General features: G+C 37.6%; 1 protein-coding gene across 1 annotated transcript in view; it reads left to right on the forward strand.

The window, feature by feature from the left end:
• The window catches only part of CNTNAP2 (contactin associated protein 2), a 1,031,909-nt gene that overhangs the window by 445,719 nt on the left and 566,295 nt on the right, over positions 1-19,895 (forward strand). The window contains exon 4 of the mRNA XM_010398652.4: positions 16,034-16,181. Within this exon, the coding sequence (XP_010396954.1) occupies positions 16,034-16,181 (148 nt within the window). The remainder of the gene's footprint in view (positions 1-16,033; positions 16,182-19,895) is intronic.

The following is a 19,895-nucleotide window of genomic DNA, read 5'->3' on the forward strand; positions in this document are numbered from 1 at the left end:
TAGCAATGGCTCCTGGCAATGCCCCTTCCTTGCTTGATGGGCTCCCAAGGGCTACAGGGTCCTGAGAGGGCTTTGGGCTGCTGATCAGGTGTCCCTGAGCTTGGGATCCTCCCATACAGCACAATCCAACAGTCAACCCAAGACTGACCTCAGTCACCACAGATGTCTCTGCTGTCGCCTCTTCGATTGATTCTTGAACGCTTTTACCAACTCAGAGAAGTGTCTCATTTCAAGATGGCACTTAATATTTTAGCCATTTAACCTAATTCTACGTAAGTGTGTGCATGATGTGAAGTATGTGATTAAGATATGCTTGATGTTCCGTAATGAATTCCTACTTCTGTGTCTCATTTCTTCTATTTTCCATCTTCTATCCTTAAGATAAACCTCTTGTTGTAGATATAGAGCCAGTACACCATCCCTTGCAAAGATGCAGTGCCCTGTGCCATACTTATCAGAGTACCTCTTCAGCATTGAGAACACCCCATCTTCAGGGGATGGGTTCTGCCTCTTGCTATTTTACTCAGACCAGATCTGTGAGGGAAGGATATACCACCCTTTCTGTGCTGGCAGACCCAGGCATAGTGGATTAATCCTATTACTATAAACAGGATGGATTGATTGTCCAGCTGCAGCCCAGGAGGAGATGCTAACTATGAGATCCTTCTTCTCAACACTTAACACTGTTTGTCTTTCCAGTGTGGCTCAAAACACAAATCATGCCACGATTATGGCAAGCTATTGGGAGAAAGAGGCTCTTGAGATATTCACTCGCCTTCAGCCCCCTCTCTGGTTTTTACATTAGCAGTTGTTTTCCTATGTGTTGTTATGATAGGAAGCAGAAGTGAGGTTTTCTCAAGTGTTGTAATTCCAATAATAACATCACTACTTGAGATATACAATGTAAAGCTGTTTAAAAGCCCAGCACAGTCATCTGCTGCTTGAGATAGATAGGTTGCAAAAAATAAATTCAGCAGCGTCTCTAAACATGTTCTTTAATTTTTCACTCTCTACATTTCTTAGGGATGGAGGATGTTAATCATTTTGCATACATCAATGCAAATGCAATTCAACTCAGTACTGACATGCGGTCTAATTGGCTTTAAAATGGAATTTTGTTTTTTGAGTGCTAATTTTCAGGTAATGACTTTCTAATTGATTTTCTTTTTATGAAGGACCATTGATTCACTCCCTTCAATGAAATTCAGTTGGCTTCCCAAGAGAATTTATGAAAAGCTGTTGAAAACAAGGATCTATTACTGCTGTTTTCTTCCCACCTTGCTTTACTCTTCATTCTGTCTAAAGTATACTTTTTTTATTTTTCCATGAGCAAGCCTATCTTAACAAGGCTAAACAATTATATTGTGTACATATATGAGTATGAAATGGTCTCTTTAGAAAATCCAAAACATCTTTATTCAAAAATGGATTGAATTTTTTGTTACATTCTTCCTAAAAACTAGATATTAACCATGACCTCTGATGTATTAATATGAGAGCTACTTAATATTTATCAGTTATTCTGAGTAATCAGTTTGGATCACACAGAGATTATCTGAACCAAAAAAGGATTGACAATTTTTAAATGGAGGTATGAGCTATTGTGTTACATAATGCTTATACCATGCAGATGAGTTTGCATGGAGCACACTGGAGACTGCTTGAAAGATTTCTCTTTCAATACAGTATAGCAATCCCAGCTAGATTATAATGCATAATGTGAGTGATAATTAGAAATCTTTTGGTGGTCCTGTTTTGAACCTTGGTGTTTAGGACAATGACATGACAATAAAATGAATTCCACAAAAAATGAATGGAAATCCATGCTGTTCTTTTAGTCTGATTTTACACATGTATTGTGGGAAGGGGGGAAGGAAGCTAGTGGCTTTAAAAGAAAACCTGTAAAGGTTTTGCAAGCCAGATCATGTTGTCATCTTGCAAGCTGTCTCAGACAAATTACTGGTTTTGCTTAATTATCTGGTTATTTTAATGTTATAGAAGCCCAGTCAGTGTTTTCTCCATCCCAGTTTACCACGTTCTTAAAAAGGAGACGTTATCTGTGATAGTGAACTATTCTTGGATATAGAGCAAAAGATGTAATAAGATCCAGTGACTGGATTAACAAACCAAGTAGAAATAATGCATATATCTAACACTGAATATAAGTGTGGAAGAGCTTCTGAAGGAGTGTGATAAATTAGATTTTCCATCACTTTCAATTTTGGAATCAAGGTTGGGTAATTTTATGAATGGTGCACTATAGCCCAGACTGTGAACTCATTAACTAAGCTATTGCATGGGAGTTGGCACTGTGTCTACTGAACTCCAGAATAGATTATCATAATGCTCCCTTCTGGCTACCAAAGTCAATGAATCTCTGTATTTTGATTATTTATTATTATTATTATTATTATTAGAGTGGGCAGGGATGTAAAAAACAGTAAATGGATTTGGTTTGTTTTTAAAGGATCAGTGCATAAATAATAGCTAATTAATTCTCAACAAACACTTCCAAGAGAATTATCTCTGTCTTACAGACAATGAGTTTCAGAGGCATTGGGATGTCAGTCTCAGCTCACACAGTAAGTAAGCAGCAAAGCATAACTGCCAGTAGTCATTCCTGGCTGCTGTGCTTATGCTATTACAAGTATATACAGAGTTTTATCAAATGTCTGTAAAGGCATTTCCTGCAGGTGCTTCCTGTGATCCTGTAGAGAAAGTTACGTTATGATAGCTTCTTTCATCTGAAGAGCTCCAAATTTGTTCTGAGCACTTGCAAGCTTGTTTTTAAAATACTCTCAAGTGGTAACTAAAGAAGTCTAGAAGTCAGGGAAAGGGAGAGACAAGGAGATCCTGGTTCCTTTGTCTTTTCACTCCTCCTTCCTAAAAATCTCCACAAAGGATGTTTTTGGTATCTCTAGTATTAGTTTTAGAGAAAGGAATATAACAAACTAACAGAAGCAAGATAATGGTGTCCTTACTCTACTAAAGCTGGTGATGCTAGGAACACTTCGCCTTACTGGAAAACAGCAGTGTCAGTGTGAGGGAGCTTTGGAAAAAAAAAAGGAATACGCAAGATGATTCACTGTGTATCTGCCAGCCTTTTCCTGATCAGTTTGGGCCTTTGCATGGGAACAGAACCACAACAATCTTCTCTGTGCCACAGCAAATCCTTGTCACAGGCAAGCAGAATCATGTAAGAAAAATATTGCACCTAAGTAATGATCTTTGTACATCAGAATTTCCATCTTCTCCTTTTACATGAGTAGTAAAACTCATGAGGCTGTTAATAACATCAGTGTTGTTCTACTGACATCCAACTTTTCTTTTAAGCTAGTGGCCATGGAGGTTGTTGACCCTGCTTGGTGGTAGAAAAGACTGCAAAGAAATCATGCTAAACTCAAAAATGTCACTGCCTCCTTGGCCAGAGAAGCATGTATCCTGGCTGCCAAAAATAAGTAAACCAGAAATATCTGAGTCAGATAAAACTGCCAATGCTGTGTGAGGAAAAAAAAAATTACTTGCACACAACTAGTAATCAATTGACTCTAATGTTCAATCCCCTAAGATTTATGACTCAGCTTAAAATTAAATTTAGGAAGTTTCTGTTGAAAGAAAATTGGGCCGTTACATCACTTTACTACTTGCTTAATGAATTGTAAGGAAAGAAGTGGACAGGTGATCAAAATTTAAAATCCTTCCCTCTTCCAGTTATTGTTTGCAAACTAGATTTACCTTTGGTGATTATTAAACAAGGTTTCTGATTTATGAAAGTCCTCCTATTTCAGATGCTTACAGCTATTTGAAGGCATTCCAACTAAAAGATGGCTATACAGTCACTTTCAGAGTAGTAGTTGATGTGAACCTGAACAAAACAACATCATATGGAAACTATAAATGCGTATTATCTGTCAAAGGGAAAAATATAACTTCTGAACGCATACAGTTGCAAAAGAGCTAATGGGATGAAATCAAATTGTACACTTTAAAACAAAAATAGGACCTCCAGTATTTCTTATTCCATCATTGTCTCTTTTGTTAGCAGTTTACTAAATTCACAGGGGTTTCCAGTCAAAGATTACTTCTTACTCTGAACTTCTGATATAGATACCAGGTGTTTTTTCATATGAAGACTGAGAATCGACTTGAGCAGAAATACAAGAATTCTGCATTTCTCCCAAAATTCTTTCAGTCATTTTCATCTTAGCAGGGAAAAAAAAAAAAAATCAAAGAAATCCCTGAAGAAAGAGGTAGCTTCTGACAATTCAGATATTTCTTTGTAAAATATTCTTGTGGCTTTTTGGTATCATTTCAAAAAGCCAAGTGGTTAAAACTGTCCTTATTTCCCTAGAAAGATGAGCAGCTATTGAATGCAAGTTGAAGGACAAGCAGACATGTTTGAAGGCTGTCACATACTGTAATTCTGCCTTTGGGGATTTCTTAGTAATATTCTTTTGATTAGTTTGAAAGGATTATTCTGAGGAATCCTACTCCAGGTATTCTTCCTGAGACAAGAATTTTGTGTTTGCTTGCATGCCCTTTTGCTATGATTCTCTGCATTTAAAGCCCTTTTAACCTTATACTGAGTTTTAGAAAGGATCTACACACTTTTCATTGATGTTTCTCATATTTACATTTTGGTTACTGTTTTTTTGATCATGTCCTGGGTCACAGAAGGTTCTAAACATGTGATCCTTTGTCAGGAAGATCTTGACTGAAGGTCTTAACTTTCGGAGTATGGGCTCTGCCTAGGGTGAACTGGACAAAAGGAAAGGAAAATGTTTAGTGAGTTCTTGTACCATCGTTGACATTGATAACTGATTGATCATCCTTTGGAATCCATAATTTTTTGGAATTCATAATTAGTGTATGTGAAGTAGTCTAGATAAGTTAATTTTCTTTTCTTTCATCTTGACATATTCAGAGAGTACTGCAGCTACACCCAGAAACTGAAACGTGTTACTGTTAGATGGCAATAGTGCTAATTTTCTTTTTTTTCTTCTTCAGTCATTTTTTGCTAAATCTTGACTTATTACTATATGTGAACTTTGTTTATTTCATAAACATTGCAAATTGGAAGCATGCAAAAACAAAACAAAAAGGATTCAAAATTATTTCAAATGCATGCTTTTGATGTTTCTAGAATTTTAAATCAATTTTGTAATATTTTAGTATGATTTAAGGACAGCTGAAACATGTTTAAAGACAGCTTATAGGCTTTTTTTAATCCAGTCTTACTTCCCTTTATTGGGAAGCTTATCTGAATTATGGAGAATACAAGTGCTATTTGCAATTAACTATAATCCCAGAATTAAATAGATACTGAAAGTATACAAGAAAAACAGCTGATTATTTAATTTTTGTCTTCAAAGTTTGTTTATTTTATCTCAGTAAACAATATTAACTTTATACATTAAGCAATTAATGTTACAGTGGGGATTCTGTAACACGATGTATCAAACAAGGAGGCTGTGGAAAAGAAATATATATGGACAGATTCTTGGTAGATGTTTCAGAGATGTTTATTTCCCCAGCTGCATGGCCGGGATCTGCCAAGGAACTGCTCCAGTCAGGGACCCGAGGGTCCTTGCCTGCGCAGGGAAACACAAAACAACCAATGGGGAACGAGGCTGACCAGGGGCCAGGGAAACACCGTGCCTCCCCCCCAGGGCCCCTCTCCCAGGGCTCCATGGCAGGGGGAGGAGACCCCGACATTTCACCCGTTTATTTTTAACAAAAGAGATTTAAAACTTAACATTGAAAACAACTGGATAAACATAACAAGAACAGTTGTAAAACAAAATAAGCCACCCTCCTGAGTCTTTAAATGTCCAAACAGATTCTCTGGAACATCTTAAGGCTGACAGAAGGAAGGCAGGACTCTCCTGGCATGCTTTATGGGGAAACTGAGGCAGGAGAGGGTTTAATTTCTTCCCCTGCATCCCCCTTTTCATCCCCCACTCGACATTGGAAAGGGATTTTTGGGGAAACAATTGGCAAAGGCATGGTTTTGTGAGGGAAACCATGGATGAAAAAACGGATTGGGAATACACTGGGGGTAATAGGACATAGGGTAAAAGGGAAAGGTGGGATTAGGAAAGGGAGACTGTAGGGGGGGCCTACAATGGAGATACTGTCTAACATGACTACGATTTTTAGCATGTATACTGCCCTTTACAGGAACACCATCAGGCCCTGTGACCTCTGCTGCTTGTAACCCTCTTCTACCTAGCACAATTTTGAATTCCACCACCTCTCCATCTCCCAAGCTTGGGATGTATTTTTCAGGGTTATTATTTTAATAGCAGTTCTATGAACGAATATGTCTTGCTGGTTGTCACATCTTGTTATAAAACCATAATTTTGTTTAACATTATAACATTTTACTATTCCTAAAACCTTAGCTATGATGATTTTTTCCTTTTTCTGAGTGGCTGCTGTTTTCTGTCTCGCTGCACTTTTGCTTTCTCTTTCTCTCACTCCTGTATTGGAACTACCGGGGTTGTCAGTGCTGCCGGGGCCACCGGAGCTGCTCGTGCCTGTGCGCTCTTCCCAGGGTCGCATTCGGGGCCGCGCAGGCCGGGCTGGGCCACGCCGGGCTGTGCTGCTCAGCTCTCTGTGCTCCGCTACTTTTGCTCTCAGCTTCGCTGCCGCTGCCAGGCGCTGCACTCACATCTCGGCTGGGCCCCCGAGTGATGACCCCCCCCGTGCCCTGCTCCAGCACGCATTTCAGCTGGGCGCGGCTCCGCCGCCAGCCGCCGCCCACGCACCGCCCCTGTCGGTCGGGCGTTCACGGGGCTCGCTCCACCGTGCGCTGCTTGGGGCCAGGCGGGCTCCCGCCGCACCTTGCTCCGCTGCCGACACTGCAGCTCGCGTGGCTCCGCCCGTGGGAACTGCCTCGCTGCTGCTTGGAGAGGGCTCGGTGCACGTGGCCGAGGCCGCACAGTCCCTGAACCAGGCTTCCCTTCGCCAAGACACAGCTGACATTGCTCAACAGTCTCGGTAATTAAATAATATTCACGAAAATATTCTTCCATTGGCATATATTTTGACTCAAAAATTAACTGTGTCCAAATGGTGTTCCAGAAGTCTTTGGTAAGAATCACATCCCAAGAAACATAGAAAAAGTTCTTAAACAACCATGCCAATAAGTGTTTCAGTTCTTTTTGAGCTTGAATCAAGCTAAAATTTACAAATCGTTGTTCAAGAATCTTTTCAAGTTTAAGATAGATGTCCATATGTGGCTCTGAGAGACAAGAGTCTTTCCACGGATCCTCCATAGTTTAAATATGGAATAGCAAAACAAAAACAAGAAGAGGAATCCAAAGTTTCTTTACTCACAAATCAGTCACTGTGCTTAGGGATCGGGGATCGTTCTGCCCGCAATTTTCCACCATTTGTTACAGTGGGGATTCTGTAACACGATGTATCAAACAAGGAGGCCTGTGGAAAAAAAATATATATGGACAGATTCTTGATAGATGTTTCAGAGATGTTTATTTCTGCAGCCACATGGCCAGGATCTGCCAAGGAACTGCTCCAGTCACGGGACCTGTGGGTCCTTCCCCCACACAGGGGAACACAAACCAACCAATGGGGAACAAGGTTGACCAGGGGCTAGGGAAACCCTGTGCCTCCTGCCCAGGGCCCCTCTCCCAAGGCCACATGGCAGGAGGGAAGGGACCCCGACAAATTAATACAGAATAACCAGACTTTATTTCTCACAGATTGATTTACAATTGTATTCTTGCAACTATTTCAGATACGCCACATTTTGTTTCACAGTTATTTCTTGCATGCTGATTGTCTAGTCAGAATGGCAAAGATCTGGAAAGTAGCCTCTGGACTCTGCTGTGAATGAAACATAGGAAAACTATTCATAACTGAGAAAAGTTTATCTTAAATATTGACCATCCTGATTTACTTATGGCTCAAATTGAAAGACTATAAAACCAGCAAGTGCAGTAACTTTTATTTATAGATACAAAATGAAGTCACAAATTGGTATTTTCTATCATGGGTGAAGATTGTTGTTTAGATTGCTATGTAACTAATTAAGAGCTCGAAAGCTTTATTTAGTTGCTATGTCCTTACTTATGCGCTAGATGATTCTCAACAGTATTTAAAACAGATTTTGCCTTTGTACTTTTTTCTGCAGGGTGTTTGAGTCTTATAATCTGATGCACTAAGTCAGGGGGTGTGGAATGACACTGCTGAGTTTGTGCTTTCCTCTCCTAAGTGCACCCTCCCGTAACAGCCTCGACTGTTTGGGTTGCAAGTAACCCAGCAGAGTAGTAGGGCTGTGTGGAAGAGATACAAGAAGCTTTGAGACAACAGTGGTGCACAAGGAGTAAATACTGTTCTGGAAATTACCAAAAAGCTATTTTAAAATCATTAAAGTGTGTAAAAATGTCTAAGTACATCAGTAGTAGAGAGGAAAAGAAACCAAGGACCGGTCTGGGTTCCTTTGTGTTTGACCTTCTTCTCAAGGTGAGAGCTCCTGTTGCTGCTGAGCTCTGTGCACCAGCAGCCAGTGATCAGAGAGCTGTTACTGTTATTATTTCAGTAACAGCGCAGTTGTGCTTAGATTTCTTGGAAACACATTCTTCCTGTCTCTCTGTCATTCCACAGGAGATGCAGCAGAAGTAATTTTTTCTGTATTAATGAATAAAATCTCACAACTCCTGTAGAGAAAAGCAGGTTTTATTCTGCCTGCACAACCATTTCACACTGATTTTTGTATTCTTTTTCTTTTAACATGAATCTCAGTCAGTGGGCAACTTTTGGAACTAAGGTGTTGATCACATTCTCTATTTTGTAGAATACGTTTATTTTGTACCCAGGAAAATTTATATTTTACTTTGTAGCAGCTGAAGAGTGGCAAGTTTTTAATTTAGTTCCTATCTCCCACTTTGCTTCACTGACCACAAAAGGCTCAGATTTCTAATTTAGACACCCATGTGAATACTTGACTAGGTGCTTTAGCATTATTTTATTTTTACAACCCCATAAAATAATTTAATTTTTACTCCATATTTTATATGTGGAACCAAGATTAAGTCAAAACTACCTGATCATTTTGTGTCTTCCTGGAACTATACTAAGTGCCACAGAAAAACTTTTTGCAACTTACTTGTCTAGCATCACGTGGGAACTGTCACAAAGAGAATCTGGCACCTGTGCTGTAGGGCACACCCTATCTGTTACCTTCATGGAAGATGGCCCATTCCCATCTGGCAGACCACAGGCTTAGGCACTGTGCATGCTTCGTTCTCTCATGCTAATAAAGGCACTATCGTAAAGATACCAGTCTTATTCATTATGAAACCTCAAGTTGCCCCCAGAGTGGGTCCTGCAATGTCTAGGAGTTAAAATCTGTTTAGTTTATTTAAGACTAAGAGAAAGATAATGATTACTCCCCGAAGTGTTAAGAAGCTTTTACTAATAATGCAATCAGTTGATCTTAACAACAAAGATAAAACGTTATTCTGTGATGGGAAGGTTGTATTTTCTCAATTTAAATCAAACTGTAAATGCTGACTATTAAATCTTGGGAACAAATTGCCAGCGACTAGGACAGACTTCCATTGGCAAAATTTTTCAAATCAAGCTCATGTGTTTTTCCTTGAATTTAGATATGATTAAAAATGAAAAAAAAAAAAAACCCAAAAAAGAAAACAAAACACCCTAAAACCTCAAGGTATTTCAGCCTCAGTTATTTAGTGTATCAGGATGAATAATCACAATTTTCTCTCTGGGAATCATGTGAATCTCTGGGGAATAAATAGCAGGTAACTATGTAAATAAATTAATATCATAATGATATTCAGGAATTCATTAAGACCCTGTAGGAAACAATAATTCTACTAGCAGCGTTGACTTTCCATCCCTAATGATATTTTAATATTTTTTGTGTATAGCTTAGGTTTAAAAAAATTTTAGAATGCTTCCATTTTATGCCAAGTGGAACAAAATCTATATAGTTCAGCATAGGGGTTGAAATTTCTTCTTCATTATGCAGGCCTGAAAATAATCTATTAGCTTTGAGGATATCTGTTTTAGAAATTTTTCATGTTATGTTTGGTGCCTTCACCAAAAGGGAAGAATGTCTTTGCCAGTGAGATATTTCACACTTCTCTGGAATATTATTCAATTTCAGGATGTAAAGAAACGTGACACTGTTGGTGTCTTTGCTGTGATGCTATCTGTGATGTCCCATAAAGTAAAATTTAACAGTATCCATACATCCGTGTCTCCTTGTTCATGAGTCTAAAAGTTAGAGGAATAGGGTTATTAAGGGGAGTTCTGGGGAAAAAAAAAACAAACAAAACCCTCCAGTCTGTATACATGTATATTGTCAGATGTCCACCTCAAATCTTCCAATAATACAAAGTCAGCAAAGGGTTCCTGTCCAGTCCTGGAAAGAAGTCAGTTTCCCTAGCAAAATTTACAGATAATTTGGTAATATTTCTATTAATAAAAAAAGTATGAGCAATTGTACGTAGAAGTATGAGAAAAGCAATTAACTCGTGGGTTTGGGGTATACGCGCAAGATGGAGAGGTAGTTCTTTGTTTGTTAAGAATTTTGGCTTTAGGCTTCATTACTCAAAGTAAATTAAACAAAGATAATATCCTACAACAGTGCCAGAAGATAAAAGCATGTTTCACTTACATCCAGTTACTGAGTCATGTTCTGGAAGCAGTAGTTGTGAGGGTGTGGGGATTTTCGGTTTGCATTTGTTTGCTTGTGTATAGGAGTTTCAATTGTTTCTTTTTTAAAAGAAAAACTTCAAACATCAATACATTAAATTAAAACTCACAGATTTTTTATAATGAAGCTTGTATTTGTAATTTTTCTTTCATCTGAAATTATGCTCAGGTATCATATCTTGCTCTTCAATTCTCTGTCTTTAAATTTTAAAAACATTTTTTAGGAAACATTATACAGAACTGAAATCCCTCCAAGTTATCTGTGAATAGCAAATGACATTATTCCTTAAAAATTTTTTGAAACTTACAGGTTCCTTGAAGTTCTTGTCAAAATAACAAAAAACACAGTTTCTGTAGAGGAGATTGAATTCTTTTTAAGTAAAGCAGTAGTTATCAGGTTGTATAATGTTACCCTAATTTGTTCTAAAGACCAATAACATTATTTTGCTAAATCATTTAGTTTTGTTTGGAAATGTGAAAGGGTAAAAGGCAGTAAATAAGCTTTTGGCTTTAATCTTTGCATGTAATGATGATTCCATTATATTAATCATTAAATTATGATGCACACATGGTTAGAATATGTTTTCAGCATGCAAAGACAGAATTTGAACCTGTAAGTAAACTTCCTAGGAATCAGTAGAGGATATAAGGGTGTAAGGTGAACAAAAAGACGGATCTGATTAAAAAGTGCTAGGACACGTTTTGAGCATAGAACAAAAGAGTGTACTCAGTTTTAGTGAAAGCCTGCTAGTAGATGTTCCTTACTTTGAGTATGTGAGTAGTTTTCCAAAAATTTTTGAGGACTTCACACATAACATAGGGGATTGTTTATATATATATATATATGTATGCACACACAAATATATATAAAACAGAAATGTGGCTGAGGGAATTATATGGAAAACCACTGAAATTAGAATTTACTTCTAGCACTCAGAATCAAGTTCATATGAACACAGCATCATCAGCATTATAGTGTTTAGTTGATCCACTTGTTAATCCTGAGCTCATAGGAGTTCTGGTCCTTCTATAACCACAAATTCCAAAGATGAGATCCAGCACCTGCTGAATCATTTGAGGATTTCATCATTTGTGATAAGGGAAATACCTGCTGTTGCTTTTAATTACATTCAAATACTTTTCTTTCATTCAGATGCATTTCTGTGTGAGGTGATTATGCAGGATGCTGTAGAAATGTTGTTTAGCTCTGAACGTGTTTGTTTTTAGGGAAACTGTAGTGTTACTGATTGCACTGTTCATTGGAGAGAATGAAGAAATACTCCTTTGAATAGAAGATTACTGCTTCCTATCACCTATTTTTACTCCACACAATGGCACCACATGAAATTAAAGTAACATGTCAAAACTGAGCTGAAATGAAGATAACCGACATCTGTTGCTTTCTGATGCATTAAATTTTTTCTCTTTGTTTGCTATTATTCTTTCCTTCTGCAACCTGTTTTGCTATCATGTTTCTTTTTATCTCTTTTTTTTCCCCCTTCTCCTTGAAGTTAATCTCTTAACATTCTCCTTTACCCAATCCTCTTATTCTTGTTGTGTGAGTTTGTATGACACAATTGGGGTGTGTTTTCATAGGTACTGAGCAAAGAAATGTTTCTCCAGCAAGGAGGAATTGATGAAGTTCAGGTTTTGCCTTTTTTTCTTCAATGTTCATGTGGTAAAGTAGAAACACATTTTTGGAACATCTTGTCTTCTCTGAAATCCGCTGTGGATTTCAGTCAGCTTGTGCAGAACCAGTATGTGATGTGAATTTTTCTAGGGCCCCTGGATTTGAACTGCCCTGCAGTGCCAAACACCATCCCGCTGCACTGCTGGCCAAGACCTTCCAGCACCCAGCCAGCCCTGCTCTGCTCTTTGATGGTGCAGGGTCTTGAGAACTCAAGTGGAAAACAGTTTCTAGATTTTCTTTGCTTTGCAGGCTGGCAGCCATAACCAAAGCTGTCAACATCTTGTTTTTGTAATCATTCTAGTTTTTGAGTTTTTGAAAAAATTATTTGGTTTGGAATTCGGGGGATTTTCTATAAAATAAAATTTTTAAGATTTAGTCACCTTCATGCTTAACTCACCTTGGAGTCCCAAAGAAAAATCCAGTTATATTTCCTAAAAACATATTCTGGTTGCCTGTGGATGTTTCCGTATTTTATAATATGGTACTTCTGTTTCCTATTTCTGCCATTTATAGAGCTATAGTACCATGGAACACAGACTCTGTAGTGTTTTCATATTTCAGTGTCAAAATAAAGCTAGAAGCAGAGAAGTTTTTTCAGAAATTCAGAGACATAAATTATTCCTTCCTTTGCTAAAAAAGCAAAATATAATTATCAAGAGTATAACAGTAAGTATAAAATTAAAGTAGTGAAAAAAAGCACTATTAATTTTAAAAAGTTATGAAAAAATTTAGTAGTTCCTCTTAGAGGAAAAGAAATATCTTACTATTCCATGCATTGCTCTATTTTCACATCATCCTAGAAAGAGCCTCCGCTGAAGTAATTTTAGTACTTCTCTCTGAATAGATCATTAATTTGGATAGAGAATTTTTCACCTGAATTAATTCAGGTGAAGAATTAATTTTCCCCTTAATTAAATTAAGTTCTCTGGTATATATGTGATGATATTTTTCAGTGAAGTACAGGGCTTTTCTCTGCTTCACAGAGAGCTGAGAGATTACAAACATCTTTTTGTTTACTTGGTTTAGGATCTAATCACCATTCTTTCACCATTTTACTCTTTGGTTAAAGTAGGAGAACTTGCACTGTTATTCACTTAATAACATTTCAGGCATTTCTGTGCCTCATTATTTCAGAGTTAAATTTTTTAATGCTGAGAATTTCTTTTTAATCCTTCATTGTAAAATGCATTTTCCTAAAAGGAAATTTCGTAATGTACTTCCTTTATCCATACAGTCGAGTACTGTAAAACTGTTGTAAACTGTCCTAATACAGAAAACTAAAACCATTTTTGGCCAGTTTTACTTACATACTACTGTTAAATTGTATGTTACTTCATTACAATACTTATATGAATTTATAATTTAGCTCTAGCATTTTTAATTATTGATTGGAATATAGTTGTTCTTTAAGTATAGGATAAAAAATTGAGTCTGAATCTTAATTTTCCATAGCTTTCCTTCCAAATTTCCCAAACTCTTACCTTCACTTTTCTCCGGAGAGAAAAGTGTTTTAGTTATGCAAAGAGAATTATGCTGAGTGTCTCTACGGTGTCCTTATGTACAGTGGGGTGGCTGAATCATATTGGTAAAGCCAAAGGGAAATTTAAAGATCACACAACAATTTTTGCTGTAACTTCTGCTGAATGACTGATCATTTATTTATTTATTTTAAAACTTTATTAGTTGGCCTGTTAAAATATGATACCTGTCCTGTAAACCTGCCCTGTTAAATTTTTAAAATTATTTGCAGCTAAACAGAGTTTGCTCTTAAGGAGCGACAAAAATCTCAGTGAATGTTTTTGAAAGCTCCATTCATAATGTTCAAAAGCACTGCTTAGAAAGGATTTTGGGACTTATTTTCTTACTTTTCTTAATTCTTATTATGTTACTGTCCTGTGGAGCACTACCTTTGAGAAAAGTGGTTGTGGCTAATAACATTCCCAGTCTTTTCATTGCAATGTGAACTGAAATATGAAGCAGCTTACAGAAGTCAGTATCCAAGACAAGAAGAGAAATGATTTACAGAACAGAAAATTTTGGAGTTGGGCTCATGAGATGGTGTTTTACAGACAAATAAGCCATTTTGATCATTTTCCCAGTTTGGATTAAAGAAAAAAACATGATACCTGGCAAAAATATTTAAGTGATTTAATGAGATTAATAATCTGAAATAATTGTTTAATTTATATAGGTATTTCCACCTTTTTTCTGAAAAAAATAGTTTTGCAAGGCGGCTTCTTACTGTAAATTTCTATATTTTATTTATTTTTTTAGCCAGAGATTCACTCCCTGTTTAAAAAATCCTATTAGAGATGTGGGTCTAAATTATACCTTTAAATCTTTTGGCCAGAAAAGGAGATTTTACAGCAATTGTGCATAATTTTCAAGCTCCTTTAAATTGATTTTTCAGTCTTGCAATAATGGATTTTGGCCTGATATTTGCATTATCCACAAAGTGTGTATGACTGTTCCCCATTTATTTAAATGAAGGCTGTGTTTAAAAGATACTGTTCTGCAGGAGACTGAATGGAATGTGCTTTATTAATCTGGGACTGCCTTATTCTCTATGGACTATGTTTATGCATTCAGCAGAGGTTACTGATTCATATAGCAATAGGAACCCTTGAAATGCCATGTACCTGCTGAAATCAGCCCTCTTTCTGGCAAAGGACTGGTAAAGCACAAGTCAGGGCACAAAATTTGGAGAGCTATAGAAAATAATTTTGATTTTGAGAATTGTTTTCATCAATCATTTAATTAAATTATGTAGAAAATATCATGTCTTCCTATATTCAGCTTCCTTTGACCATAACATTTCTGGGAGATTAAAAAAACCCAAATAAGCCCAAACCAAAGCTACCAGCAAACCTCTACATTTAATAGGGTTTTGATAAGATTATGCCAAGCATCATAAAATTAAGCCATTCCCAAATGGAATTTGCTCTTGAACTATGAACTATTACCTTGCATGCTCACTAAAATATACATTTTTAAAGGAATCAAAATTTTTATTTCCTCCATGAAGTTCTGTGATTCCTAGAAGATAAAAAAACAGGCAGCTGCTTGCTCAGTAGGATTTTTGTTGTTGTTCAGTGTACGCTTTCCTTTGTCTTCTCTTGCTCAGAAGAGAGAACTGTTCACTTATACCACTTGAATATATAAGTACTTCAAAGACACTAATTAACGTCTCCTACTAACTTATCTGTGAAGTGAGGAGTGCCATCATCATCATTTAGCACATCAATAGCTGCAGCACAGAAAAATTAAGGTGAATGTAACTGTTAATGTTATAATTTTGTGAGTCCACCAAAGAAGGGATCCTGTGCATCTTCCTTACATCTACGACCACCTGGGTCTACTATGCATGCCACAAAATAATTATTCTTCTAAGATATATTTTTTTAATAAGTAGTGTCTGAGCATGTAAATAGCTATTCCTATTACTGTAAACAAAAGACCAACTTGAATTTTATCTCTTTCAGTATTTTGATGACTATAGTTTACAATAGTAGTCCTTAATCTTTGGGGTTTTATTCCATGATTGGTATTTATTATAGGATTTTTCTATGTATTTATTTGGATGCCAACCGTATAGACACTAGAATTGATTTTTTTTTTCCTTCTTTCCCTTAGGCATTTCCTGGAAATACAAACTCTGACAGCGTGGTCCGGCATGATTTACAACATCCAGTTATTGCTCGCTATGTAAGGATAGTTCCTTTGGACTGGAATGGAGAGGGCCAAATTGGGTTAAGAATTGAAGTCTATGGCTGCTCCTACTGTAAGTTTTTCCATTATGATCCTTTTTTTTTCCCCCAAATAAAAACTCGCTTCGGATTTTGGATTAAAAGCAGATCTCAAAGACTTTTACCTTAGTGACAGGATTGCTAGTTGTGTTACCCAAGACTTCAGGAAATATTTGTTGGAACTTTAATTCTGAGTTGATAGTTTGTTCTTCTCTGGAAGATGCGACATTGGAATTTGCAATAGCTCTTTGAAGTTTCTCCTTTTCATTGTTGTGGTTTCTGTTGTAGAAGGCTTTGGTTACTGTATAAGCTTGATTGGTACATTTGAGGAAGAGATTGTATTCAAATGTCATGTTGGGTCTTGAGGGATAAAACAGAAACAGGACATAGTTTATTGCCTGGTACTAGAGATAAAATTAAAGCAATAAACAAGAATTCTATCAAAATAGTTAAGATTGTCTAAATATGTGACACATTTTTCTGGGATATTTCCTTGAGTATTTGAATGTGACTTCAGAATTTCTTCTGAAATCTGGGCGAGTGATGGGTACAAGTGCTTCTGTAGTGTCTCGGTTTTGAAAGACAGGTGTCTGCTAAGGAAGGCAGAGGCCCCCCTTGAAGTGGCAGATATAACTCCTTTTCCCTCCAAGTTATTATATTTTGAAATCAAGAGCCTTTAGGCGAAGATGTGGGAAATAGGAATAACAGTTCTTTACTATATATATATATGTATATAACCAGTCAAACAAAAACAACAACAACTATGGCAGTAACAGCAATCACAAACCCAGTCCCAGCCTTCTCGGCTGTCGGGCCCTTTCCCCTCGGGTGCAGTTCCGCTCGCAGCCGGCAGGGGCGCTGGCGGCTCCCGGTGAGCAGGGCAGGTGCGATGGTTCCCCCGCGGCTGCAGGGGGCGCTCCGGAGCGAGCTCGGGAAACCCGCGGCTCTGGTGCCCTGGGATCCCGGGAAGGGATGGGACAAAGGCTTCACAAACCCCTGGGCAGTTGATCCCGGGCTCTCAGGAACAGCAGGCTGAAACGGCAGGGACGGACGCAAATCCCGGGTGGCAGGCGAGATGTATCCAGATGGGAGAACCCCACGGAAGCCCAGGCAGGCAGGGCGAGCAGGGCTACAGCGTAGCGAAAGCTCGAAGCAGCAGCGGGGCAGGGCAGCCACAGCCCGGTCTCCAGCAGGGCAGGGAAAGCGGCTTTTGGGGTCCCGGCGTTGTTTCCAGCAGGAAGAAAGAACGGCCAAAAAGAAAGAAGCAGCAGCTCCTTTCTCTGCAGCTTCTCTCTCCGGACGCTCAGAGCGAACTGACCCCCACACCCAGGTGTAGACAAAGGAGTAGCCAGGCCCGCCCCACTCCCCTTTTTGTCTTTCTTAAGTACAGCTATTTGTCCCCTAGCAACATGCATATGGGAGAAAATTCCTTTAACAGGGAAAAAAAAAACTAAGACTAAACTAAAACCCCAACATGTAGTTAAGACCAGAACTGATAACGCTTTAAGAAAAGTGAGGTTAGTTTCTAATGCTCTTCCTTCAATCCAGGCAGTTCTTAAGTCTGCAAACCTGCAAAACTGAGTTTATGATGTCCTATTTCTATGTATTTTTTAGGTAGTATCCTGGATTTGTTGGTACTTTAGCTGGAAGATGTTATTTGAGATTTGTCTTTTAATAACCAGACATTAGAATAAAATGAAGATGACTCATCACTGACTTCATTGGGTGACATAAGACATATTGGAGCCCTTTGCCATTCTTAATAGCAAAAAAAGAAAAATTGTGATTTCAGTTACTTTTTTGATTAGATTAGATTAGATAGTCAAAAGTCTACATACTTTCCTTCAACACCAATAGAACCATGAAGAATAGCGGTTTTATATTTTTTCTTATTTGCATACAATGAATGTTTTAAAAATGTGTATTGAATCACAGAGAATTTCCAAACATCTGCAGGAACTTAGTTGAGAAATCAAATCAAGTTTGCTGTGGTGTTGATGCTGTGTGTTGGTGCTGCTGTGCTGGGGGTACACATGGTTGTTAGATATATTTGCAAAAATACAAGGGCAGGAGCTGTTACAAGACAAAGTGTAATGGTTTTGAACTAATAGGGAGTCAATTTAGATTAGATATAAGGAAGACATTTATTACAGTGAGGGTGGTAGAACACTGTAACAATTTACCCACAGAGGTGGTGGTTGCTCCATCCGTGGAAACAAAGTCAGGTTGGCTGGGGCTCTGAGCTACCTGATCTAGTTGAAGATGTCTCTGATCATTGCAGGGGGATTGGACTAGATGGCCTTTAAAGGTCCCTTCCAACCTAAACTGTTCCATGTTTCTACAATATCTGTTACCTGAGTATGTGCGGGTTACTCTAAAGTTAATTTGTACTCAAAGAGAAACGGAACCTCTGAAGTTTTAGGTACAGCTCTGATTATTCAGTACATGGCTCTTAATAAACAAGCATTTACCATCATACTGCTAAAATGTTCTACATGCTGTTTTAAGTATACTAAACACTACAGCATGGCTAATTTTCCAGCATAATAAATACTTTTTCTAATATACGTCCTTGCTTGTACATCAAATGCAAATTCAGGAGTTTGATACAAGAAACCAACATCTAGTTTACTGTCAAATATAACTCTCTTTAACAGAAGAAAATGTAGCAGAATAAAACAATAAACCTGATGATATTTGCTGCAATATTTGCACATAAAAACGGCACATTTTGATGAAGAGAACAGACAAAATACTGTAGGTACGCAACAAGATAATTTTAGAGGCTTAAAGTAAATGTGAGAAAAAGTAAAACACAGCTTGCTGACAAAGTTATTTTAGTTGTTTGATGAAAATTTGCTTGCTTGCTGAACTTTTGGAGGAGAATCAAAAGCATCTGCCAAGGACACAATGTATGGAACCATAAAAATACTGACAAAAATACGTCTTCACAGAAGAACTACAATGGCCCAATGTAATTTCATAATTTTACTGAGAGAGTATTGCTGGTCTGTTTGTATTAGAAGTGATTTCAGTAATAATTGAAGATTTTTTTTAATGTAATACTAAAAAGAATATATTCTGGTTTTATGTGAATAGGGACTTTTCTTTTAACAACTCTCCTATTACAGTGTGGTTTTTACATGCAGGAATTGGGCTGCTCCCAAAATGGTATAAGTAGAGAGCAGCAGGGAGGTTGAGAAGAAAAACTAAAAAATCACTGTGTTAAGAGAGAGGAAGGCAGCCCTTTGGTATGAACACTGTAACCAGGGAGTACTGTTTACAAATTCCCAGCTTGTCTTCAGATGAATTATTTGGAGCCAGGTGTAAATGCTGCACCATTCCATGTAGATGTGTCCTTTGGCAGAGGCCAAGTTTTTAAGCTTATGATTAGAAGTGCACATATTTGCATATAAATATAAGCACTGCCAGTGTGATTTGCAGATTAATCTTGCTGTCATTTAAGGAACTGCCCATTTAGATAATCACCAATTTTAAAAGCCTGATTAAAAGACAGACTTCTAGTCAAATATGCCTCAATTTTTGGAACTATTACCTAAATAAAAGGCTGCCCAATATATCATAATTCTAATTTTTCTTTTAGTTAATAGATAATGTATTCTTTTATTTAGGTATCTTCAGATACAAAAATCAGAGTTTTCTCACATTGCACACAGGGTTTAATTGGGAAGCCATACACAGTGGCTGTAAAAACTCTTTCATTGCACATTGTTGCAACCTGGTAATTA

The sequence above is a fragment of the Corvus cornix genome, chromosome 2 (assembly GCF_000738735.6).
Source record: "Corvus cornix cornix isolate S_Up_H32 chromosome 2, ASM73873v5, whole genome shotgun sequence".
NCBI classification, from domain to species: domain Eukaryota; kingdom Metazoa; phylum Chordata; class Aves; order Passeriformes; family Corvidae; genus Corvus; species Corvus cornix.